Source organism: Borostomias antarcticus, assembly GCF_949987555.1.
Source record: "Borostomias antarcticus genome assembly, chromosome: 23".
Lineage (NCBI taxonomy): Eukaryota > Metazoa > Chordata > Actinopteri > Stomiiformes > Stomiidae > Borostomias > Borostomias antarcticus.
This window is the reverse complement of record NC_140256.1, coordinates 3731836-3758128: the sequence shown is the minus strand read 5'-3', so window position 1 is coordinate 3758128 and position 26293 is coordinate 3731836. Positions and strand designations below refer to the sequence as shown.

General features: G+C 49.5%; 1 protein-coding gene across 2 annotated transcripts; it reads left to right on the top strand.

Annotated features, from left to right (window-relative positions):
• ap1b1 (adaptor related protein complex 1 subunit beta 1) lies at positions 1-26293 on the top strand. 2 transcript variants are annotated; one of them, XM_084457707.1, is made up of 22 exons: positions 1-45; positions 1534-1594; positions 4504-4609; positions 5133-5268; positions 5651-5896; positions 6986-7176; positions 7331-7552; positions 7875-7995; positions 8217-8312; positions 10107-10222; positions 11853-12018; positions 12754-12852; positions 14491-14750; positions 15079-15286; positions 16379-16408; positions 16526-16663; positions 16828-16973; positions 17368-17497; positions 18446-18530; positions 19157-19243; positions 20065-20219; positions 24679-26293. In XM_084457707.1, the coding sequence occupies exons 2-22, from the start codon at positions 1558-1560 to the stop codon at positions 24751-24753; spliced, it is 2850 nt and encodes a 949-aa protein (XP_084313833.1). In that variant the 5' UTR covers positions 1-45; positions 1534-1557; the 3' UTR covers positions 24754-26293. The 2 variants fall into 2 exon arrangements, with proteins under 2 accessions (XP_084313833.1, XP_084313832.1); XM_084457706.1 differs by having other exon boundaries at positions 25-113.

Below are 26293 nucleotides of genomic sequence, written 5' to 3'. Positions count from 1 at the left end.
GGAAGTGGGAGGTAACGAAGGCCAAATCAACTCTAGCCAGCCACGGTAAGAAGCTGTCACTGAAGAATCCCCCTTCAATCTCATTGTCTTGTGTTTCATTTTAACTTCACTAGGTACGTTAATTCTGCTGGGTTGGGTTTAAAAATGGCCCGATAGATTAAGAGCTTAACTATCCCGGATAAGGCTTCCTTAAGCCTCTACTTAGAAGGTCATGTCTTCGTTAGCAGAGACATAGCATCAGCAGCCGCCTCTGGAACAAGTGTCGTCTAGCTAGCGTTAGCCTGCTAGCTAACAGCTCTGGTTTATGTGTAGCTAGCAGGTTCATTCATCAAACGCAGAAATGCAGGAATGGGCAAATCAGTTATGCGTGAGTGATTACTATCCACAGTTCGTTTGAAACTTTTTAAAACGATTTTTTAGTTGACAAAGACTAGTTTTACAAAAGCTAACGTCAGTTAGCTTGCTACCTAGCAAAACGATAGCGAGACCGGGAAACCGCTACTAGCTATGGAAGCTAGTTTGTGTAGCTAGCTGGTTAACTAGATCTTCGTAGAGATATTGTTAACGTTACGAATTAGATAGGTAGCTAACAAGTGTATTGCCAAAGTAATGCTAGGAAGCTAGTCTAGCCATCTAACGTGGGTGCTAGCGTACTAAGCACTAACTACATTGCTGGCTGGAGATAACGAGCACCCAGCTGTTAATTTGACAGCTGTCGACACTTGTCACCTCAAAGTGCTGAAACAATCTCAGTCATTAAGAAAACAATCAAGAAAAATAATACAGTTATATAGACATTACATACAAAAGTATTTTTTAAATAAGTAACGTTATGTATACTTTCTCTGCAAAGTGAAAGACAGACGGACATGAATGCATACATACAGAGATGCATGATATTATGGATACAGAGATGCATGATAGTATGGATACAGAGATGCATGATAGTATGGATAACGGCAGAGCTTTTAGCCCAATGTTTAGATCTGTAGACTGTAGTTGTGAGTTTTTTTGTAGTCTGTAAATATGACACGGGTCCAGAGGAATGGCCAGCCTGTCTGGTAACAATGTCAGGCAATTAGGGTCAATTTTCACTATGATCTGTTCTGACTGCACTGTAAGAGCATCACTGTTCAGTGCAAGTGTTTTTTCTTAGTGGGAAGACCTTTCACATGAGGCTAATGGATCAATTGTGGAATTCATCCACAGGAAATGGGTTAGTGGTGTGTGCTATGCTGTAGGGCTTGGAGGTGTGGACCGCAGAGGGCAGATAGTCGGGCAGGCTGATTGACTGTGCTGACCAAGAGGGTTTGAAAGGATGTTTTCGGTCAACTGATGTCTTTTACACAGAAGCCAGTGTTATTTCTGAGAAAACATCACTACAAAATGTCCAAGTGCTGAAGACAGGACTTCCGTCTGTTTTGCCTGCACTTGCAGTTCTAGAGTTTCCTGTCGCCTCTGTGAATCCCTCTTTCAGGAAAAACCTCCGTTTTTTTCCCTCCCTCATTCATCCAGTTTCTATATTTTTTGCAGGAGAACCGACAATTCGGATCCAAGATGACGGACTCCAAGTATTTCACCACTACCAAGAAAGGTCTGATCTATTTTTGTACTTCTTCAAAATTCAATTTATTTGTTAGGGCTAGACTTCTGCAAACCATTATTTCATGTAATTTAAAACTCCGGATTGGCTCTTCTCAAATCAGGCATACCTTATTATTTATTCAATTAGCCAGCCTAAAGCCTTCTCCGAATCATATCAATCTAATCTACCACAAATGACAGAAAGAGTGAGAAAACAGGGTGCAGACCAGGAAGCACACCCAGGCTGGGTGTGTCTGATGAAAACAGGCAATGGAGCAGCTGTGGCTGTCTTCTAAATCAGATTAGGCACCTTGGGCATTAGCACTCCCTAAGTTGCCCCTCCTGCGGTGTCTCCTTCCCTCTCTGTCTCGCCTGTGAGCTTCTTCTCTTACCCTTGCCGGACACAGTGCCTTCTCCCCAAACTGCCACTTGCTAACATCGAACCTGATACAGTGCCTGATACAGGGAATGTCCCTTATGTTTGTGTTATTGTGTAGGCTATTGGAAGATGTGTTTGACATGAGCTGTGTCAGCCCCCTTTGTCTTTGCGTCATTGTCCAGCATGTCTGACCATCACCGCGGTCTCTATGTACGTGTACGGAGAGTGTTTTCATAGGCTAGTGTGAGGTTGGGTTACGGACTAGGTCCACTGTTTGACAGAATAAACATTCCCTGACTAAACCCCAGACAGAAGCAGCACTGATCTGAAATGTAACCTGAGGACAAACTCCACTGAGGAGAGACTGGAGTCCAGCATCTATGTTTAACTTTGCACAGAGGCCCCACAAATGAAGGGATCATAGCCCTCTAGAATAGAACGTTTATTTGCCATGAGTAACAAGTGCGGGTAGAGGTACATCGGAATTCTTGTAATCGCTTGACCTTACAGTATCTTATCAGTGCTAATCAGTTCCTCATTCCAGTCCTAGGTACTCAGCTAAACATTTAAAGGTCCCCAAACGGGCAATTAAGTATACTATCCGTCATCAAACGATCGGCTTGTTTTTAGGGTTCCTCGAGTGCATTCTGAACTTGGTAGAGCTGCTTTTTTCCATGATGCCTCAGTGCTTTACTAGTATAAATAAAGGTTTGAAATTAAATCTATCAGTATCATCCTCATCTACTTATCCCATCTGATCATGGATCACTATGTCTGTGTCCATGATGTAGGCAGTGCAATTAAATAACGTTCAAGTATACAGTTGTGCATAGTGTTCAATTCTTTTGAGTGTTGTCATGTCAGTTGGTTCAAGTGTACATTAGTGTAGAGTCCGTAGCTGTCTATTGTATAGGCAAGGTGCACAACGTGTGAAGTGATCAGTTGTTGGGTAGGGGGTGGAGGGGTGGGGTTGGTAGGCCGATGGGCGGTTGGGGGAGAGGGAGTTATCAGGAAGGGCAGGGGAGAGGGCTTGAGAGACTGGTCCAATCAGAACAGACCAGTCGCGGGGGGGGGTGTAACTGTCTAGGCAGAGGGTTGGTAGGGAGAGATTATGGGTCGTGGGGGAGATCTGACCAGGGGTCAGATCTTCAGTGTCAGTCTACTGTAGCTGTTGGCTTTTGAGCTTGTGGGCCGCATCAGGAAAGAAGCTGTTGTGGCACCTCTCCTCCTCGCTCCTGATGCTCAGGCATCTTCGTCTCTCTGGTGAGATGGTGCGAACTACAGATGCAACGGTATGACAATTTCACATCACGATTCCGGTGACCAAAATTATCACGGTTATCAGTATTATCGTGGTATTGTTACAATTTGCTGAAGATGTTAAAAGACTACCGATACACACATGGAAATCATTTCACCAAGTTCTATATTGAAAACCACAAATTAAATTAGCAGCACTATGCACTTTTTGTTTGAATAAACATTAAAATAATATGTCTTGGAGACTGCTGCCAGCTTTGGTTAATGCTGGACAGTATTTAGTGAGCGCGCAAATCAAACACTGTTTTAATGATAATTTTATTGCGATAAATTTAATCAGATTTTAACGTGGTTTATCATTATTACCTTATCATTACATCCCTAGTGCGAACAGGTGGTAGCTGGGGTGGTTGGTGTCTTTTATGATGGGAGATGGCATTCCTACGGCAGAGTTGGTTATAGAGATCCTCGAGGGCTGGGAGCTCCATACCAATGCTCTTCTGCGCCGTCTTCACCACCCTCTGGATGGCGTGCCTGTCGTGGGCGGTGGGGTTGCCGTACCAGGCTGTGATGAGAGTCAGGATACTCTCAATGATGCTGTGGTAGAAGTTCACAAGTGTTTGTGTGCTCATGCCCCATCTCTGCAGGACCCTCAGAAAGTAGAGGCGGTGTTGTGCCTTCTTTAGGATGGCCTCTGTGTTGTGTGTCCAGGTCAGGTCATCAGAGATCTGCTTCCCTTGCAATTTGTGGCTCACCCTCTCCACTTCCTCCCCGTTGATGATGATGGGGGCGCGTTGTGTGGCTTTTTCCTCCTCTCCTGAAGTCCACAATCATCTCCTTTGTCTTGCTAGTGTTCAGGGTCAGGTTGTTGTCTTGACACCATGTTACTACTGTAGGTCTGACACATGCAGGAAATCCCATTCAGATTAGTAATTGGGGGAGATCAGGCCTGTCACAGTGGTGTCGTCCGCAAACTGGATGATTCGACTGCTACTGTGCTTGGCTGAGCAGTGGTGGGTGTACATTGTTTATCTCTTTCAGGGATGTACAATGCTCTCTAACCAGGTTTTATCAAGCCTTTACAGATCTTAGGTTTCCCATCTCCCTGTTCATGTAATTACTGTATTTATATGTCATATGTGGGTTAAATAATGCTAAATATGTGGGTTAAATAATGCTAAATATGTGGGTTAAATAATGCTTTTTACGGACAACTTCTCAGTGACCCACAGTGGGGTATGTTCATTGTTAATGTTTGATTGTGTTTCATATGTGTGCAGGAGAGATCTTCGAGCTGAAAGCAGAGCTGAACAGTGACAAGAAGGAGAAGAAGAAGGAGGCGGTGAAGAAGGTGATCGCCTCCATGACCGTTGGGAAGGATGTCAGGTGAGTTAGAATTTGCCTCTTTGGGATTAAAGTCGCACTGAAACTGACGTTTGAGATCATCTTCCGTAGTTTGATGTATTTCCGACGCAAACAAGTTATGAGGGTGGGACATATGTTTAGAGGAATTTGATTGGAATATTGACAAGTGGACGGGTTTTAAGAACTTTAGACAGATTCGATAGAAGGATAGCGTTGATTGATGGGTGGATGTTGTGAGATTATTGGCCTAAAATCGAAGGTACCTGTTGTCACTGCACGTGACCTACCGTTTTCCAGGAAGTAAGAAATTATATACTTTGATATAAGATTACAACAAAAGTAGAATTTTGTAATTTTTTGGCATACATCGTTGAATAGGTGAACACTATGACTAATTATGGGAACTAAAATGGGACAGAATGCTTTTTTCATTTCAGTGCGACTTTAAGCCCTCTCAACATGGTCACCTGCCACTGTGTAGCCTTTGAACATGTGAGAATAGAGTTGCTTCATGTTAGATTCTCACTGTGCCCCCTCTATCCAGTGCCCTGTTTCCAGATGTGGTGAACTGCATGCAGACTGACAACCTGGAGCTGAAGAAGCTGGTCTACCTCTACCTTATGAACTATGCCAAGAGCCAGCCTGACATGGCCATCATGGCCGTCAACACCTTCGTCAAGGTAAAGTGCCTAGTCGTACCTCGTCTGTTGCGTTTTCAAAACATGAATACTGACCTTGATTATTCATGAATACTGACCTTGATTATTCATGAATACTGATCTTGATTATTCATGAATACTGACTTTGATTATTCATGAATATTGACCTTGATTATTCATGAATACTGACCTTGATTATTCATGAATATTGACCTTGATTATTCATGAATACTGACCTTGATTATTCATGAATATTGACCTTGATTATTCATGAATATTGACCTTGATTATTCATGAATACTGACCTTGATTATTCATGAATACTGACCTTGATTATTCATGAATACTGACCTTGGTTCTTCATGAATACTGATCTTGGTTCTTCTCCACCCTGCTCGTCCAGGACTGTGAAGACCCCAACCCTCTGATCCGGGCCCTGGCCGTGCGCACCATGGGCTGCATTCGCGTGGACAAGATCACAGAGTACCTGTGTGAGCCCTTGAGGAAATGCCTGAAGGACGAGGACCCCTACGTGAGGAAGACGGCTGCCGTCTGCGTAGCCAAGCTGCATGACATCAACGCCCAGCTGGTGGAGGATCAGGGCTTCCTGGACACCCTGAAGGATCTCATCTCTGACTCCAATCCCATGGTGAGTCGGCGTGGGAATAATGCATAGTATTGTATTATCATGATATGTTGCCCATGATAAAATAAAATAAAAAAATTATGGCTGAAATGAGAATGAGGGCTGAAAAATCTATACATTATTGCAGGGAAAAATATAGATTTTTCTACACAGCCCTCAGCCAGCCTGCGAACCTGTTATCTGCCGAACGCAACCATGGGTCTGACACAGGGCTTCATACCGGCACTGAAATGTATAATCCCCTTGCAGTAATCCGATTTGGGGGAGACCTCTTGTGTCGTGTCTGATTTCCTGCCAGGCTCTCTCAGGGTAAAAGTTGTATCTATTCTACTCTCCCCTCGCTCCCTCCCTCCCTCCCTCCCTCCCTCCCTCCCTCCCTCCCTCCCTCTCTTCCTCCCTCCCTCCCTCTCTTCCTCCCTCTCTCCCTCTCTCCCTCTCTCCCTCCCTCCCTCCCTCTCTCTCTCCCTCCCTCCCTCCCTCTCTCTCTCCCTCCCTCCCTCCCTCCCTCCCTTCCTCCCTCCCTCTCTCCCTCCCTCTCTTCCTCCCTCCCTCCATCCCTCTCTTCCTCCCTCCATCCCTCTCTTCCTCCCTCTCTTCCTCCCTCTCTTCCTCCCTCTCTTCCTCCCTCCCTCTCTTCCTCCCTCCCTCTCTCCCTCCCTCCCTCTCTTCCTCCCTCCCTCTCTTCCTCCCTCCCTCCCTCCCTCCCTCCCTCCCTCCCTCCCTCCCTCCCTCCCTCCCTCCCTCCCTCTCTCCCTCCCTCTCTTCCTCCCTCCCTCCATCCCTCTCTTCCTCCCTCCCTCCATCCCTCTCTTCCTCCCTCCCTCCATCCCTCTCTTCCTCCCTCTCTTCCTCCCTCCCTTCCTCCCTCCCTCCCTCCCTCCCTCTCTTCCTCCCTCCCTCTCTCCCTCCCTCCCTCTCTTCCTCCCTCCCTCCCTCTCTCCCTCTCTTCCTCCCTCCCTCCCTCTCTCCCTCCCTCCCTCCATCCCTCTCTTCCTCCCTCCCTCCATCCCTCTCTTCCTCCCTCCCTCCCTCCCTCCCTCTCTTCCTCCCTCCCTCCCTCCCTCCCTCCCTCCCTCCCTCCCTCTCTCTCAGGTGGTAGCCAACGCAGTGGCAGCCCTGTCCGAGATCGCGGAGTCCCACCCGAACAGCAACCTGCTGGACCTGAACCCCCAGTCCATCAACAAGCTGCTGACGGCCCTGAACGAGTGCACCGAGTGGGGACAGATCTTCATCCTGGACTGCCTGGCTAACTACACCCCACGAGACGACCGCGAGTCCCAGAGGTCAGAGGGCGACGCCGTCCCCACACCCGCACCGCGTCACAAAACCACGGCCGTGTCCGTTCACGCCAGCGTGCGTCTCTTGTACATCAAGGCGTGCTCTCGCTCAATCCTGACCCCTGACCCTTGACCCCCCCCCCTTTCTCTGCCGCTGCAGCATCTGCGAGCGCGTCACCCCACGCCTGTCCCACGCCAACTCTGCAGTGGTGCTGTCAGCAGTCAAGGTTCTCATGAAGTTCATGGAGATGCTGCCTAAGGACCTGGACTACTACGGCACGCTGCTGAAGAAGCTGGCCCCTCCCCTGGTCACCCTGCTGTCGGCCGAGCCCGAGCTGCAGTACGTGGCTCTGAGGAACATCAACCTCATCGTGCAGAAACGGTAGGTTGAGGCTGAAAGCGCTATCGACCGACCCACGGCTGCAGTAGCCTCATAACTGATAACGGCAATAGTGCATGGGCATGTATATTTAAACAGGGTATATGACCGAGTCCGACCGTAATGTAGCAAATCATTACTCGCCCCCCGGGTGAAACCGTTTTTTTGCTTCCCTCTGGAATGTGTAGGGGTGTGACCTTTGCCCGGCCTCCCATTGTTCTCTGTAAAGCGCATTGTGTTGCCTCTGTGTATGAAATGCGCTATACACATAAAGTTTGATTTGATTACTGCTGCTGATACCAGCGTTGCCCCATCTGCTCTGCAGCCCAGAGATCCTGAAGCACGAGATGAAGGTGTTCTTTGTCAAGTATAACGACCCCATCTACGTGAAGCTGGAGAAACTGGACATCATGATCCGCCTGGCATCCCAAGCCAACATAGCCCAGGTGACCAGCCAGCCAGCCCACAAAAAACATCATTTTCACACACAGATGGTGTCAAGCAATTTGGGAAAAGATAAAGAAAAAAATACAGTACTGTACACACACACGTACATGAATAAGTAGGTGTATTAGTCCATTTATGTAACCAATCACCAAATGTCATGACTAACGCAGAAGGCATGCGTGCCAGTAGGGACACTGGTGACACTGACGCTGTGTCCTAGGTGCTGGCGGAGCTGAAGGAATACGCCACCGAGGTGGACGTGGACTTTGTGCGGAAGGCGGTGCGAGCCATCGGCCGCTGTGCCATCAAAGTGGAGGTGAGAGGAGATTATGTAACTGTCATGATTCAGGCTAGTCGCTGTGTGCTGTAGACTGGCCCTGTGCTGTCACTGTGTCTCGTGACTGTGCTGTAGACTGGCCCTGTGCTGTCACTGTGTCTCCTGACTGTGCTGTAGACTGGCCCTGTGCTGTCACTGTGTCTCCTGACTGTGCTGTAGACTGTCCCTGTGCTGTGACTGTGTCTGGTGACTGTGCTGTAGACTGTCCCTGTGCTGTGACTGTCTCATGACTGTCCTGTAGACTGGCCCTGTGCGGTCACTAGGGTTTCAAAATTACAGGAGTATTCAATGTTGGAAACTTTCCATGGGAATCTACAGGAATTAATGGGAATTAATGAGTTATTTATACCAACTGCATTTACCTTGTTATGAACAGACATAAATATAAACATTTGGTATTGTCATAAGCAGACATGCAGGCAAACATTTGTAATACCATTTTTTTTAAATTAGCTGTGCATGTGATGGAAGAATGTACTGCACTTGTAATGGATGAATGCACAGTACAGGGTTGAAATTCAATCATGCTGCAAGATCTAGAATTGCATTTTATGTTCCCCCCCCCCCCCCCCCAACTAGGCTACATTTAAGTTCCCTGTTATAGGGGACCGCGGTGGTGGAGCGGTCTAATGCCCTGTTATAGGGGTGTGCGGTGGTGGAGCGGTCTAATGCCCTGTTATAGGGGTGTACGGTGGTGGAGCGGTCTAATGCCCTGTTATAGGGGTGTGCGGTGGTGGAGCGGTCTAATGCCCTGTTATAGGGGTGTGCGGTGGTGGAGCGGTCTAATGCCCTGTTATAGGGGTGTGCGGTGGTGGAGCGGTCTAATGCCCTGTTATAGGGGTGTGCGGTGGTGGAGCGGTCTAATGCCCTGTTATAGGGGTGTGCGGTGGTGGAGCGGTCTAATGCCCTGTTATAGGGGTGTGCGGTGGTGGAGCGGTCTAATGCCCTGTTATAGGGGTGTGCGGTGGTGGAGCGGTCTAATGCCCTGTTATAGGGGTGTGCGGTGGTGGAGCGGTCTAATGCCCTGTTATAGGGGTGTGCGGTGGTGGAGCGGTCTAATGCCCTGTTATAGGGGTGTGCGGTGGTGGAGAGGTCATGCATTGTGTTCAGGTGCAGCTTCTCATCGGGAACCGGCGGTCTCACCAGATGGGAGTAGGGTCGGATCCCAGAGGGAGGGGCCTATTGGGCCACCGCTCCCAGAGGGGGGTTAGTTTAATCTCGGCTTGAGAGTTCGTTGCACAACAGAAGCCCTGACCTGGTGTCAAAATTATGGTTGTGAGCTGAGAGAGTCAAGGAGATGTCTCTCCTCTTCGGGGCCCTGTGCTGTCACTGTGTCCTGTAGACTGGCCCTGTGCTGTCACTGTGTCCTGTAGACTGTCCCTGTGCTGTCACTGTGTCTCGTGACTGTGTCCTGTAGACTGGCCCTGTGCTGTCACTGTGTCTCGTGACTGTGTCCTGTAGACTGGCCCTGTGCTATCACTGTGTCCTGTAGACTGGCCCTGTGCTATCACTGTGTCCTGTAGACTGGCCCTGTGCTGTCACTGTGTCCTGTAGACTGGCCCTGTGCTATCACTGTGTCTTGTGACTGTGTGTACTCGTGCTGTGCGTCATGAGTTTTTTTTTTTTTTTTATATAAAGTGTAAATGATTTAGATTTTATTCACGTTTATTGAGGCTTTTTTAACAGATACTGTCAAGTTTAAATGTAATCATTGCCAGAGTCACAGATTTCCAGGCCACAGTTCAGTCTGACGGCTTCCGTCTGTCTTGTCAGCAATCTGCAGAGCGCTGCGTCAGCACCCTGCTGGACCTCATCCAGACCAAGGTCAACTACGTGGTGCAGGAGGCCATCGTGGTCATCAAGGACATCTTCCGCAAGTACCCCAACAAGTAGGTCACCTTTTGTGTCTTATTAAGGAGTCATTAGTCAGTCAGTAGACATAGTCTAGATTAGAGTCATTAGTCAGTCAGTAGACATAGTCTAGATTAGAGTCATTAGTCAGTCAGTAGACATAGTCTAGATTAGAGTCATTAGTCAGTCAGTAGACACAGTCTAGATTAGAGTCATTAGTCAGTCAGTAGACGTAGTCTAGTTGCAGTGTTTTGCCCATGAAAGGCTATTAAAATTATTCTCCAATTAGAGCAGAGAGTATAACAGGAGTTGAATATTGTATTTTAGAGCAATATCTTCTATAGATCCACTAATCCTTAGGCTTATGCCCCTGAGTGCATGTTTGTGGTTTTTGCAGTGTCATGTGGGTTGATTTTACAATTATCGAAATAAAATGACTACTGTTACAGCAGTATCTCCATAGGTGATGAAAGCAACCAGTCCTAGAGGTTTTGTAATCAACCAACCAGACACACGTGATGTAATTGAATATTCTAGAAGACATGGCTGTGATATTAGATTAGAGCTGCCTGTTCAATTACCTACTTGTGTCATTGAATACAAGTCTATTAACGCATACTAATGCATCAGGCCATATTGCACATTATGAGCACACGTGTTGCTTACTTAGGACAAAAGTGTGTGCACACACACAGGCACGCACACAGACACACACACACAGACACGCACACAGACACACCCTGGTTTGCTTTACAGATCACGTTTTCTTGGTTTGTTAGCAAGCAGCAGAGAGGAAGCTCATTAGGCTCTCTTGTTTGACTTTTTTCATGAAAGGCATGAAAATGAGCTTTTTGGGGCATGACTGCTCAATGCAAACCTCACCCGCACAAATTAGACACGCACGGTATCCACGGCGCCTAGCGCCTCCCCTGACAACGCCTGGTCAGAGTGCAGCGCGAAGAGCGTGACTCCTGCTTCCTTCGGACTTAGCAGAGTGGATCTATATGACAGTCAAGACAGACCCCCCCCTACACACACACACACACACACACACAGTCAGGGTGTATCTGCTACTGGATTGATTTACCCAAATGTCTCACAGCTATGAGTCACTGAGTGAATCAGCCTCACTACCTAATTAAAGAGTCAATTAGCTTTTTCCGCTCTGGTGCCTCCTTTCCTTCCCCATAAATATCATTTAACAGAGACAGACAGGATGGCTGTCCTGAATGCTTGGTGATTAACCTCCTGAAGGAGTTTATTATGAGGAGTCTGCGCATCGGTTTTAATATTTGCAGAAAATTAGAGAGAAGTTCATAGTTTTATCAGCATAAAGGTTGGTTGTACTGTCACAACAAAACATTTTAGCATGTGCAGTCAAGTAGATATTTCAGTGTGCCACCCAGAATAAAATATTGTCGCGTAATGAAAGTTCAGAGGCTATGAAATATTTTGTTATTCTATATTACAAAGCGTTTATAGTTAGCTAATCGCTTTGGACTTGTGTAGCCTCAATACATCCTTTATCTCAGTACTGTTCCACACCTGACAAAATAACATTTTCATTTACTAAGAAATAAACAATGTTTTTTAAGATGTCAGCTTGAAGTGAACTGAAACAAAGCTTGAATAGCAGTGGCGGTAAACTCTTGGTGACCGTGTCTCCAGGTACGAGAGCGTGATCGCCACTCTCTGTGAGAACCTGGACTCCCTGGACGAGCCGGAGGCGCGGGCGGCCATGATCTGGATCGTGGGAGAGTACGCGGAGCGCATCGACAACGCCGACGAGCTGCTGGAGAGCTTCCTGGAGGGCTTCCATGACGAGAGCACCCAGGTCAGACAGGCCGGTTGACCTCACCCACTACCAAGCCCCCTCTCGGCGGGCCTGTATAGGGTTGAGTGAGTTCTCAGCTGGCACGGAGCAGCGTGCTCAGTCACTCAACGCTGGTAGCGACGTGGAAGCCTCTCACAGTCTGCTGGACTCTTTATATTTATGCTGTTGGTTAATGGAAGGACTTAAGACATTGCACACAATGACTTCCTGTAAACGGATACACTTACTGTAAATCCATCCTCGTCCTTTTATACTGTACAGGATAATAGCAGCTCTTCAATAACAAATTGACTTAAGTGACTCCTTGTCTGAGCTGTTAGTATTCATTTCCATTTCCGTCTCGAATGCGCTGTGTAACCGGTAGACTAGAGTATTCACAAGTTTGTTTTGGCATTAGCTGCGCCTGTTTGTGAGAGCCCAGACGAAGAGACAGAGGGGTAGAGATTAAGTCAGACATGCCTTGGATAAAAATAAGTCCAGACCATTGGTATGAAACGATACATTCCAAATGTGTGCCGTTTGTGCACATACAGTCCAGGATAATATTTTGCATCGAGATATTGTAGTGTAGTTCTTGCAATTATGAGCAAAGAAAAAAGATAGTACTACTCGCTAATATTTAAGAGTACAGTAAGTTAGTAAGTTATGATGTGCCCTGTCAGACGTACTTAGTAATACTCATTAGTATGTGTGAGCGAGTGTGCAGTGCTCCTAACCTGAATGTGATCCGTACAGGTGCAGCTGCAGCTGCTGACGGCCATCGTTAAGCTGTTCCTGAAGAAACCCACAGAAACCCAGGAGCTCGTACAGCAAGTACTCAGCCTGGCCACACAGGTGAGACACCCGAGTCATCACACACACACACACACATTTCAATTTCTTTATTGGATTTTGAATCAAAGATACAAATCAATATCAAAATCCAACGGTAGCAGGAGTCACACAACGCAGTGCAAGATCACATTCACATAATGTAGTCCCAGCAGGGAGATCAAAGCTATTTATGGATATAGGTAGCAGCGTCTTTTCCTTATGAAATGACTGCCAATGATGGCAGACACAGAACAGTACTTAACGAAGTGTTTTGCTTATTTTTTTGGCCAGTCCAGCAAGTTGGAGTCCTCGCACACACATTTTGTGTACGCTCCCTAAGCTGCCAAATATCAAAACTATAATTTTGCAATTATACACACACACACACTGAGCAGCAATTCAGTTCTTAGAAAGTTATGGAAAGTTGTCTTCAAGGTACAGAACCTTTGCACACCCGTAGGTCGACTGGTGCGTCAGAGAAGACCAAATAAAGACCTCCCGTCTTCACTTGCAATCTCATTTAATGGGAGCAAAACATATCGGCGCACCAGACCAATTCATCAGGTTATATTTGACTTACTGAAACATTCTCTTCCCATTAAATACATTTTGATTGCAAGTGAAGAAGACAGTTTTGGGCTGTTTTTTTGTTTTACTATGGAACATTGGCTTTTAAATGCAGCCAATAACCAGAGCAGGAAAAAGCAAGGTCAAGACAAGTAAACACTGAAGAATCATTAATATTGTCCTGCCCTCAAACTCAAAGACAAATTTGGCTCAGACTCCGAGAGTGTCTGGGATCATGGCTGACCAGTGTAAAAGCTTGCAGCCTCTGGCAGCTAATTGGCTCCTTGAGATGTCCTTGACTAAAGCTGACGTGAGGGAGACATTGATTTACTGTGCTTCTTGTTGCCGTCTCCCAGCCAATACTGACGTCCTTCCATCTTTAAAGCCCCGATCGGCATGCTGAGCGCAAAGCTGTTCAGGCTACAGGCTTTGCTTCCCCCACCCCTCCCCACCACAAGAATGACACATCTTTGCACGTAGGCCTCCGCCATCATGAATGAGACTTCGGCACTCTTGAATCATTCAGCACTCGACATGACCGATAGACTGATGGAATTTCAATGGGATCTAATTGAAATGCATTGAGTTCGAGACCGTTGGAGGGCAGTTTGGAACAGGCTGATATCCAATCTGATGCTACTGTAAAATATATGGGGCTTTATATTGGTATGGCTTAATGTCCCTGTGTACCAGTACAGTTTGTATCTGTGACGGTGAGAGATGCCGACTACTCGGGCTGTGTGAGTTGTCATTACTGTAGCTACTGTATGAAGGTTAATTCCATGGGGGTTAAAATATCGTCCTTGTCTCTATCCGTCATCTCACTTGTAAGCTCGTTTGATGTCGTCTACCTAGGTCTTCCAAAGACTGTATCCTTTTTAGCTTTAATGAGATGGACACTTTAAAATTCTCTCATCCAAGCCCCAGCCTTCGGGGAAACTTAACCTGCCCTCGGGGAAACTTAACCTGACTCTTCAGAATCTTCCTCAACCGGGTCTGTCATATGAGGGAACGAGAGCAGAGGGGTGTGAGCGGAATACCAATGCTCCTGTTCACCCCCCTCGCCAACCCCCCCCCCCCGTGTTTCTGCAGGATTCCGACAACCCGGACCTGAGGGACCGCGGCTACATCTACTGGCGCCTGCTCTCCACCGACCCGGTGGCCGCCAAAGAGGTGGTGCTGGCCGAGAAGCCCCTGATCTCGGAGGAGACGGACCTGATCGAGCCCACCCTGCTGGAGGAGCTGATCTGCCACATCGGCACGCTGGCCTCCGTCTACCACAAGCCCCCCAGCGCCTTCGTAGAGGGCAGCCGCGGCGTCATCCACAAGAGGCTGCCCGCCCGCACTGGGTCGTGAGTCTCTCTCTCTCTCACACACACACACACACACACACACACACACACACACTGCCCTTTTTGAACACTTCGGTGATTCCCCTAAATGCCATCGTACGAAGCCCTGTACTTTGTCAAGCTAAGTGCCAAGCTAACTCGATAATTGTGCAGGCTCCTCATTAGCAGAGGCGGTTAAAGCGAGGTCACACTACACCTACTTAAGGCTGCTTGCCATGGCGTGAAATGGCGCCCGGCGTGTCCCCCGTCGCCGCGAGGAGTGTGACGATCAACGAGCGGAGTGATTTAGAATTGGTGTTTATCCTCCTCTCTCCCTCCATCCCTCCAGAGGGGAGAGCGCGGAGAGCCCGGAGGTGGGCTCCGCTGCCGGGGGCCCTGTGGCGGAGGCCCCCCCTGCCGTCATCCCCTCCCAGGGGGACCTCCTGGGAGACCTGCTCAACCTGGACCTGGTGCCCCCCGTCTCCACTGGGCCCCCGCCCCCCTCCGCCATGCAGATGGGGGCCATGGACCTCCTCGGCGGGGGTCTGGACAGCCTGGTAGGTCATCTAGGCCCAGCTGTCCCCCTGTTCTTTTTGACAAATGTTTTCTCTCTCTTCACTTCCGCCTCCTCCTTTTTTTTCTTCTCTTCCGTTGACTCGTGTTCTCTTTTTCCGTTCAATGCGACGCCTGCAGATGGGGGATGAGTCAGAACCGGTAACTACTTGGACGGAGAGGGCTTAGAGATGAACATCATATCACATGATGTTGCATCACATGTTATGATCACAGCTCATCACATTGCTACACGGGAGTAGGAGCTCATCGTCGTAGCTGCATCCACATGTTACTGTATCCCACATTACACTGTGTATGCACTGATTTCTTCATCCCATTTGAGTACCTGTAGTACCGGGTCGAGCCTCTAGTCTTGACCCCTCCTTATGACCGGGGCTCTGTGGTATCTCTCCTCACATCAGAGTCATCTCCCCCCACGGACGGACACTCATTCGCCCAGCTCCCAGACACCGTCACCCCCAGAGTACAACCACGCTGAGGTTTGTCCAGGGGCACCAGTAGAGGCTGTGTGTAATAGCCCCCCCACCCTCCTCCACGCTGTGACCTGTGACCCCTAAACTTCTCAAGACACTCCCACTGTTGTAGCTGTCCAATGGCCTCCTGCATAGACGTCTCTCTAGCTCCCACAGTCCCCCCGAGACCCCCTAAAGTCATCGTTGTCTGGCGGGCGCTTGCGAATCCGGATTTGTCGCTACTGTACCCAGCTGTAGGCCGCAGCCTTGTGGACTTCTCAGTCTGAGACCTCGGACCTCTTAGAAACCCGCTCTAGTTCGTTATTTTATTGACCCCGACATGTCAGGTCACTCTGCTCTTAACTGACCTCTGTACTGATCGCCTCGCAAAAGGCGGTCAGCATGAAATCTCATTTGCATGCATAAATAAGATACCGCTCGCAGCTCTCTCTTTCACCTGGCCATGCCCTCCTTCATCCGTCACGGAGACCGGCTTTCTCGGCCGCCCGCCCGTCCGTCACGCCCTCCTACCCCGCCGGTCTCTCCTCCTCCTCTCCCCCCGGCCCAGGAAGAATAATGCAGCCTGTAACCTGACCTGTCCTGCCCTCTCTCTTTCCACAGCTCGGAGGGGATCTTGGCGCCAGTCCAGCGGTACGTCTACCCCCCCGGGGGCTTTCGAGCGGGGGCTCATCTCGCCACTTACATCTCATCTCCCCACAGTCTCGCTTTCCCTCCCGTTGTCTTAAGGCGGTGCGCTCTGTTCCACAGATGGGGGCCGCTTTCGGGGCTGCTGCTGCCGTGATGCCCGCGTCTCTCAACGCCCCGGTGGGGGGCGGCCTCGGGGACCTGTTCGACCTGGGAGGGGGTGTGGGCATGCCCGCCGGAGCCTACATCCCGCCTAAAACCGTGAGTTCCTCCTCAGAGTGCAGCGTGCTGCGATAGTCACGTCAGTAAACAGAGAAGAATGTTTTATCTGTGTCTTAAGTGTAAAAAATCGGGGTGATGTACGGTATAATACGGTTTAAGTGCAGTGGGGGTGTGATGGTAAATATAGCCCCCCCCGTCCTAAGGTGTGGCTGCCAGCCATGAAGGCCAAGGGTCTGGAGATCTCCGGCACGTTCGCCCGGCGGTCGGGAGTCATCCAGATGGAGCTGACCCTCACCAACAAGGCCATGAGCGTCATGACCGACTTCGCCATCCAGTTCAACAGAAACAGGTCTGGGAGATCACGCTAACCAATGCGTACATGTCAATGTCATTTTATTTATGTAGCACCATTCATACAAATCAATGTAGCACATAGTGCTTTACATAAAAAGAGATGGATAAAACCAAAAATCACACACACACAGTGACAACAGATTTAAAAGAAACAAAAGTAAAAGCATTACAAATTAAAAATATGGTGTAAAATAGAATAAAACAAACAATAACAGGATGCAGATAAAGAACACTAAGATACTAAAACAAGTGCCCGGGCTGATGTAACAGTTGGTTGGGGGGCGCATTATAAATAAAAATAACATAACAATGACAAAGTAGCCGTCACACCAACCTCTGCGGGTCGCCTGTGCGTTGTTGTGACCCGCGTCTCGTCTTCCGGGGTGTAGCTTCGGCCTGGCCCCCGCCGGCCCCCTCCAGATCCTCACCCCCCTCAGCCCCAACCAGACCATCGAAGCCACCCTCCCCCTCAGCACCGTGGGCCCCGTCATGAAGATGGAGCCCCTCAACAACCTCCAGGTAAGCGTCTCGCTGCGCTGCTCCCAGTCAGCCTGGGCAGGTCTGAGTATTTCACAAGTGTTGTTTTGTAGTAGCGTATTAGGATGCGCGTCACCCATATGTCTGTCTGCCTCTAAAGCCCCAGTCAGCAGGCACATAGTAAATTCAGTCTGGGCTTTGCCTCGGGGGATAAATGCTGCCAGGATATAGAAATCCCATGCTACCTAAGGAAGACATGACTCTGGAACTTTCCAGACTATTGTTTTAGAAAGAGAGAGAGATGGAGAGATGGAGAGAGAGAGAGATGGAGAAACAAGGGGGCATATCAGGACAAAGTAGCAGAGCAGCTGCAGAGAGCAGATAAGACGGCACAAGAGATTCTACTGATGGGTGGGACTGTCATTGGTGTTCATACACACACACACACACACACACACACACACACACACCACACCACACCACACTATGATGAGGGGGGTGGACCTCACTGGCCAATCACTACCTCCTGCTGAGGGAGGGATGGAGGGAGGGACTTCATCCAGGACCAGAACAACCTTCATTTATTATTTAAACCATCTCCATGTCAACCATGTCCTTATCACTCCTGTATGGAGCGGATCTTTCGATACCAGGCCTGGATTAGGACGGGACAAAGTCCCTGGAAAGTAGTCAGTAAATGGCATCTGGCTTTCAATGAGAAAAGGCAGTGAACGGAAGACGCTGGCTCAGAACTGCAGCCAGAAAAACAGAAGTGAAAGGGATGGAGTGCGTGCGGCGGATGCTCTCTCAAATGTGTCATTTCCGCAGTAAGACAAAAAGCCCTCTAGTTCAGCACCCCCCCCCCCCCCACCCCACGCGGGCCATGGAAGTGACTCCTGTCTCCTCTCCACGGCTCGGAAAACAACAATGAGTAATGTGTTGTCTCTCTTGTCTCTCCTCCGCTCCCCCCTGGTGTAACCTCTCTCACAGGTGGCCGTGAAGAACAACATTGACGTCTTCTACTTCAGCTGCCAGTACCCCATAAGCATGCTGTTTGTGGAGGATGGAAAGATGGGTGAGTGTGTCTGCTCTGCGTGTCCCCGCAGGGCCACCGTCTGCGTTCAGAACCCGGCTGACGTTCGAAGCGAGACATTTGCGTCATCCGTTCTTTAAGTGCTTTTTAAGTGCGAGCGCACGTTAGAGTGTGTGTGTGTGTGTGTGTCTGTGTGTGTGTGCGTGTGTGTGTCTGTGTGTGTGTGTGTGCGCGTGTGTGTGCGTGCGCGCGTGTGTGCACTCTTGCGCGTGCGTGTCCACGCCTGCGTCTCTGCCTCTCTCTGCACGTTTGCGCTCGGAAGCTCACAACGGCGGTGTTCGGGGCCCATCCTCGTCCCAGCTGTTTCTGTTCCCGGCCCAGCTGGTCCAGTCGGGGGGGGAGATGGGGTGCGGCGGCGTGTGACCCCCTGAGGGTCCTCCAGAAGGGGCCGACAGCAGGGTGGGCCGCAGGGGACCGGGGAGCCGACCCAGCAGGAAGCCGTGTTCATCAAAGCAGCACCATGTTTATCATGCAGCATCTGTTTGAGCCTTTTTTAATCTCCCCTTGCCTGCGTACTTCACCCCTCTTTTATTCTCCCTCTCTCTCTCTCTCTCTCTTGGCCCTCCCCCTACTTTCTTCATGTTCTCTCTCTCTCTCTCCGTCCACAGAGAGGCAGGTGTTCCTGGCCACATGGAAAGACATTCCTAACGACAACGAGTCTCAGTTCCAGATCAAAGACTGTCATCTCAACTCAGGTGAGGGAGAGAGAGAGAGAGAGAGGGAGGGATGGTTAGATGAGAGAGAAAGTGATAGCACAAACAGCTGATTTGTTATGATTTTTAACGTAGTGCCACCATCAGGACTATTGGCCCAAAATGCCAGTTGAGGACTTCTGGCCCAGGACTGGATCTATGTGCAAAGTTTGGTGATTTTTCATGCATGGGAAGTCAGACTTCCGAAGAAGAAGAAGATTGGGCAATACTAGAGGGACCGTCAGCTGAGACTGCCCGACTCCTAACGAATCAAATTTGACCCCGACTTCTTCTCCCATAATTCCAAGCGTGAGTGTTTACCTGGCTGAATTACTGAAAGTGAAAGGCATGCGAAACACGGATAAATGATCTGCAGATAAATTATCTGCGTTTCAAAGGCCTTTCAGTAATTCCGCCAGGTAAACACACTCGGTAAGAGAGCATGATTGCTGAGGACACATCCCCCCGTGTGCTGAATGGAACATTTCATTTGAAAAAGCTTCCAGGTGGAAGCTTAGATAAGCCTGAGGTTGTGTGCACATATTGCAGTGATGAACAGCAGAAAACAACTCTGATTCCTCAAACCAAATGTATTTCTTTATTCTATCACCACACATATGCCTAATTGCCCCCCCCCCCCAAATACAAGTAAATACTAGTTTTTTAAACGTGTGATTAAACACAGTGTATTGTTATTAACTCAATTAAATGTTCTAATCGATTGACGGCATTAAAATAATGCTAAAAAATAATGCTAAAATAAGCATTAAAATTATTAAAATAAGCATTAAAATTATTGAAATAACATTTCACCCCCCGTACAGATGCGGCCTCCAACAAGCTGCAGGGCAGTAACATCTTCACCATCGCCAAGCGCACGGTGGAGACCCAGGACATGCTCTACGAGTCCATCAAACTGTCCAATGGCATCTGGGTGTTGGCGGAGCTCCGGGTGCAGGCGGGAAACCCCAACTACACGGTGAGATTTAGGACGGGGGCGGCCGGGGGCGGCCGGGGGACCGATGTCCAGGGTTCGATTGTGGTAATTGTGATTGGAGTTGATTACCGAGGGATGAAATACCAGTATGACTGCGGTGGGAACCGCATAATTATGTCTGCACTGGCTGAATGACTCACGGTGTGCGTGCGTGTTTGTGCGTGCGTGCGTGCGTGCGTGCGTGTGTGTGTGCGTGTGTGCGTGTGTGTTAGGGCTGCACAATTAATCGTGAATTAATCGAATTAATCGATTAAATCGAAATTGCGATTATGACCTCCGCGATTAACGAATCGCAAAAGGCCGCAATTAATGTGATATAATAATAATTTTGCTTTGAATTGAGTGTGCTAGGACTACACGGACGAATCACAGGCGCTTATGCTGTCTGACCAATCACATGCGTTCCCGCTGAATGCGCTGTGCGTAGCGATTTCACTGAGAAGACAGATAGCAGTCGGTCAAGACCAGTGTCACAAGAGTAGTGGAAAAATTAGCGAAAACGAGGTCAGTGAGTTAGTAGCAAGAAAGGGATCAATGTCCGTGATTTGGGAGCATTTTGGTTATTATATATTAATATTATATATAAAATATTAATCGCAATTATTAATCGCAATTACCATTTTGAAGCCAATAATCGCAATTATTATCTTTTGTCATAATCGTGCAGCCCTAGTGTGTGCGCGTGTGTGTGTGTGTGCGCGTGTGTGTGCGCGTGTGTGTGCGCGTGTGTGTGCGCGTGCGTGTGCATGCGTGCGTGTGTGCGCGCGTGTGTGTGTGTGTGCGCGCGTGTGCATGCACATGCAAACAGTAATCCACTGTGACGGTACGCTGCTGTCTGGCATGACGATGAGCTTCAGCCCGAGAAACTCCCACTGACTGGTCTCAAATAGCGACCTTGGTGTGATTAGTCCTCCCGTCTCCGTACCCAGCGTACTTTGAGATGTTGTTATTCATGAGGCGGCATCGCTGCATCCTCTCCTCTCACCAGCGCGGAGGAGTACACTGATGTTGGTCCCTCCAGTCTCCCCTCACTCACACTCTCATCATTAGTGTCCAACATTTAAACCCCCAGAGCTCAGCAGCGCTGGGATTTGTCGACGGTTAATTCCATTCAGGAGAACCTGGGAGGTTTTTTCCTCCGACGTGAAAGTAATGAGACGTTTTGTTGAACCCGTTTGGACGTGTAATCGTTTGGTGCGATGTGTGTGTTTTGCAGTACGTGCGCGATGTCTTGATCGGCTTGTCCCTGTTTTGTTTTGTCGTCTGTTCATTTTCTCCGTCTCTGCCTCGACTTGCGCTGTTGCCTCAAATGTGCAGGATTTGGAGGTTGGTTGTTTAATTTCACGTTTGGGCGCGTTGGGTCTCTCTCTCTCTCGCTCTCTCTCTGTCTCTCGCTCGCTCTCTCGCTCTCTCTCTCTCGCTCTCTCTCTCGCTCTCTCTCTCGCTCGCTCTCTCTCTCGCTCTCTCTCTCTGTTTCTCTCTCTCTCTGTCTGTCTGTCTCTGTCTCTCTCTGTCTGTCTCTCTCTGTCTCTGTCTCTCTGTCTCTCTCTCTCTCTCTCTCTCTCTCCCCGCCTGTTGCTTTCTCCTCCTCCTCCCCCGCCCCTCCTGATTGTAGCCCAGTCATTATGGCCGGGCGTGTCCTCAAGGAGCCTCCGAGGCCTCCTTCTCCTCCTCCTCCTCCTCTTCCTCCTCCTCCTCCAGATGCTCCCCTCCATCAGACTGACCAGCCACGCTAACTCCGCCCATGTGTGCCGTCATGCCCTCCCTGTTTGTGCTGCTGCCGCCTGCATGGACACACCATTTAAAAACCGCATGAAAGCCGGCCCCGTCTCCGCCCCCCTCTGAGGCGCCGGCGCGCCTCTCCAGATTTGACCTTTTTGTCCGTGGGTAGAATCCGGGCGTGCCCCCCCTCCCCCCCCTCTGCAAGATGCAATATTGTTTACGTGGGTTTAAAAAAAATAAGAAAAAACGTGGCTGACTTACCAGGTATGCTTTGTGCGCTCCGCACTGTGCAGCCCAGGACTTAATTGGCCCCGTCCCCATGGCAACATTGTATCCTATCCAATGGCGTGCATGGGTTCGCTCCCCTGAGGGGCTAATTGCAGGGACCGGCGTGGGAATGCCTCTGCGTAAACCCAGGCACGGATGTCGTCGGAACCACGCGGCCCCCTGCACACTTTCTACCCGTCCTTCTTTCATTCCTCCATCCTCTTCCCATCTCCTCCTCTTCACTCCTCCTCTCCTCACCCACCCTCCCCCTCTCCTCACCCACCCTCCCCGAACACCTCCAGCAGATCTCTGTTCAGCGTCTCATTTTCACATCTCTATCCTCAGTCGCTGATTCAGCCTGGCCTCTCTCTCTCTCTCTCTCTCTCTCTCTCTCTCTCACCCTCACCATCACCTGGCCTCTCTCTCTCTCTCTCTCTCTCTCTCTCACCCTCACCATCACCTAGCCTCTCTCTCTCTCTCTCTCTCACCATCACCTGGCCTCTCTCTCTCTCTCACCCTCACCATCACCTGGCCTCTCTCTCTCTCTCTCTCTCTCTCTCTCTCTCTCACCCTCACCTGGCCTCTCTCACCCTCACCATCACCTGGCCTCTCTCTCTCTCTCTCTCTCTCTCTCTCTCTCTCTCTCTCACCCTCACCTGGCCTCTCTCACCCTCACCATCACCTGGCCTCTCTCTCTCTCTCTCACCCTCACCTGGCCTCTCTCTCTCTCACCCTCACCATCACCTGGCCTCTCTCTCTCTCTTTCTCTCACCCTCACCATCACCTGGCCTCTCTCTCTCTCTCTCTCTCTCTCTCTCTCTCTCTCTCTCTCCCTCACCATCACCTGGCCTCTCTCTCTCTCACCCTCACCATCACCTGGCCTCTCTCTCTCTCTCACCCTCACCATCACCTGGCCTCTCTCTCTCTCTCTCTCTCTCTCTCTCTCTCTCTCTCTCCCCCTCACCTGGCTTCTCTCTCTCTCTCTCTCTCTCTCTCTCACCCTCACCATCACCTGGCCTCTCTCGGCCGATCATTCATCATTACGAAAGCCTCGGAATTGAATTGGCCATACGCAGCGTTCCCTCTCCCAGACGATAATAGAGGCTGATGGGATGTCGGCTTCGGCGTCCTGTCCCACGCTGACACCACAGGCTCTGTCTAAACGACGCCGTCAGCAGCTGCATGCATTAGTAAAGAGCCCTCGGAACAGCCAAGGCGCCTCGCAAAGCGGTGTGCAATGTTCCCAGCACTGCTCTGTGGAATGTACCAACGCAGTGCAGGGGGACACACCCCCCCCCCCCCCACACACACACACACACACACCAACCACAGCAATGCGGCGTGATTCTCGCATTCGATTGGTCGCGGGACCCAGCATGAGCCGAGCTGTGGCCAGACCTTAGATGCCTCCGTCCGGAGGCAGGATGACCGTGATCGCCCTCAACTGCAAGTCCCACGTGGCGGAATAGAACAGCGCCCCCCTCAGGGGAAACGCAGCAGGCGGCCTCCCCGCCCGTATGACCAGGCTACAGCCACCAGGCTCAGCCAGCCTCTGGTCCCGCTCCGCTAAGCTGGCGCTGCTCACGGCCACCGGGAATACTAGCTTCTCCATGCTTGAGCTCCGATGAGAAGGAACCTGGCAGCAGCTCTGAGGATGGGGGGGTACGGGGACGGAGAGGGGGACTGGGAATGTTGTTGGTTTTTTTAGGGGGTGGGGGGGGGGGGGGTGTTACGGAGGAGAGAGAGGGGGAATGAGAATGTTTTCTGTTTTTCGGGGGGGGGGGCAGATATGACGGAATATAAGGCAGCCTTTAGCATGCTAATGAATTATCCCCTTGTGGAATTAAGTTCAATTAAATGGCAGCTAAAATCCAGGTAATGGGAGTGGAGATTATCCAACTCATTTTCATCCAGCCGTCTAGATAAAGCTGTGGAATTAATTGCAGCACTTATCAGACAGACATGGCTTCAAGTCATCCCATTACTCTTCCATTATGCTAGCTTATCTAAAGATGTCCTTGCGTGTATCGACGTCACCAGGTACATGGCTACACCTTATCTCCAGACACCATTAGGCAGTTATCTCATTAAGTCAGAGGATGAGTTGAAATATATGATTCATCTCTGATGATGCCTGTTTTATCCTTAGGGTAAGGATTAGGTCCTAGGCTAAGTGGTTAGGTTTAGGTTAGTCTAGGATAGAGCTAGGGTTAGGGCTAGGTCTAGGATAAGAACGAGTGATGTTGACTGCATACTATGTCGTCTGTATCTCCCTGTAGTTTCCTTTGTGGCATGACATGGCTGCTCAACCTGTTCTGCTTCGGACTGGCCTCTGACCAACTGTGGTCTACTATGACGACCTGGACTCCTAACACCCTGGCTTAACAATCCCAGAACTATGTCCCGGCGCCCATCCCAACCCCTGTAGTAACCCTCTCCTCTCTGTCCTCAGGTGTCGCTGAAGTGCAGAGCCCCGGAGGTGTCTCAGTGTGTGTTCCAGTGCTTGGAGGCCGTGCTGAAGAACTGAACGCCTCGCGCGGTGGAGTTGGGGCCCATGAGGAGTGACTGGCTGGAGCCTCTCCAGACTCCCACCCCAGCCCCCCCTCTCACTCTGGCCCTCTCCCCACCCCTCTACTGCCCTGCCTTGTCCTCCTCCAGTTCTGAATATAAGGTTTCCAAGCCCTGCTCTCTGTCTGCCCTGGGGACTGTGCTCTTTTCGCTCCGTGTTGGGTTCTTCTCTGACTCTGTCCATCTCTCTCTTCTAAAGACTGCTGAGGTCTCCGGCTCACGTGTTCCCCTAAGCGTCGATGATGAATGCGATCGCTGTAACATCAAAAATACTTGGGCTTTGAATGCGTTTGTCTGTGTTTTATGGTCTGTGTATGGTCGCCATACCATCCGAGTGTCATGTCTAGACCATGAGGGGTCACTCGGTAAAATCTCCCCAGTTATCTGGACTCCGGTCCAGTCTTGGCTGGCCGTCTGATCCTCTAGTCTTCGGATGACCTGTATGGTATTCTTCCGCTGTGGTTTAGGAGGACAGACCGTGTGATAGACTTGAGACTCTCTCCACTGTCTCTCTGCATGATTATCTTTCTTCATGATTTTCTCGCCTCATTTCTCCGCAAATGGGGAGCTATATTTAGTGTCTGTAATCAGCAGTTGAGACTCCGCTGTCAGCATACCTTGAGGGTGTTTTAAATTGAATTGCGACAGTACTAAATTCGTCTATTACTCCAAATCCTGAGCCGTGAAACTACTACATCTCGTCTGTTTTGTCAACCAAACCCTCCCCCTCTCTCCCTCGGTCTCACAAAACGTTCTGCTCCAGTCCCACCCTAATGGAGTTGTGTGTGTGTGTGTGGTTTTGTTTGTCCTACCTTTGACATTTTGTTATGGTACAGTACCGTACCTCTGCTGTTGAAATGAAATGTCTCCTGTGTGAGCATGAATTTGTTCATTTCAATTTATTTTGTTTCAAGAAGGAGGGAAGGTGCACCATGGTGTTGTCTGTAATATCCACACACACCCAGTACATTTCCCTCCCAATCACTTAGCCGCTTCGCTTTCCTTTTCTTAAAAATCATTCCATTCTGTATTCCTGTTTGTGTTTGTCGTGTAGTTAAGGTGTGCGTGTGGTCAGGTAGTAGAGGGCCACAGCTGTTGGGGGATGTAGTTTTCTGCTGTGTGCTCTTATCAATCAGGGCTTCTTGCGCTCGCAGTTCTTATTTCCTCTCTCATCGTAGCTGGTCAAGTACACCTGGCACATCTTTTACCAAGAGGCCCTGAGGTAAAACGACCTTAAATACTTTACTTGCATAGGTAAAACTTAACAATATAGGTAGCACAAATCATGTCATCTTTAACTCTCACCATGCCGTTTTACTTGGTGTCCCTGAAAGATAAAATGGAAATATGAACTTTTAATTTACTGGATCGTAACCCTCTTGACCAGCTCCGTAGAGTGAGTGCACTACTGTAATGAGAGTGGATTTAGCCTGTGTGGTGATACCTGACTCCTGTGGGTTTGTGATCAGACATTGTAACACAGCTGGTGATGGACAGAT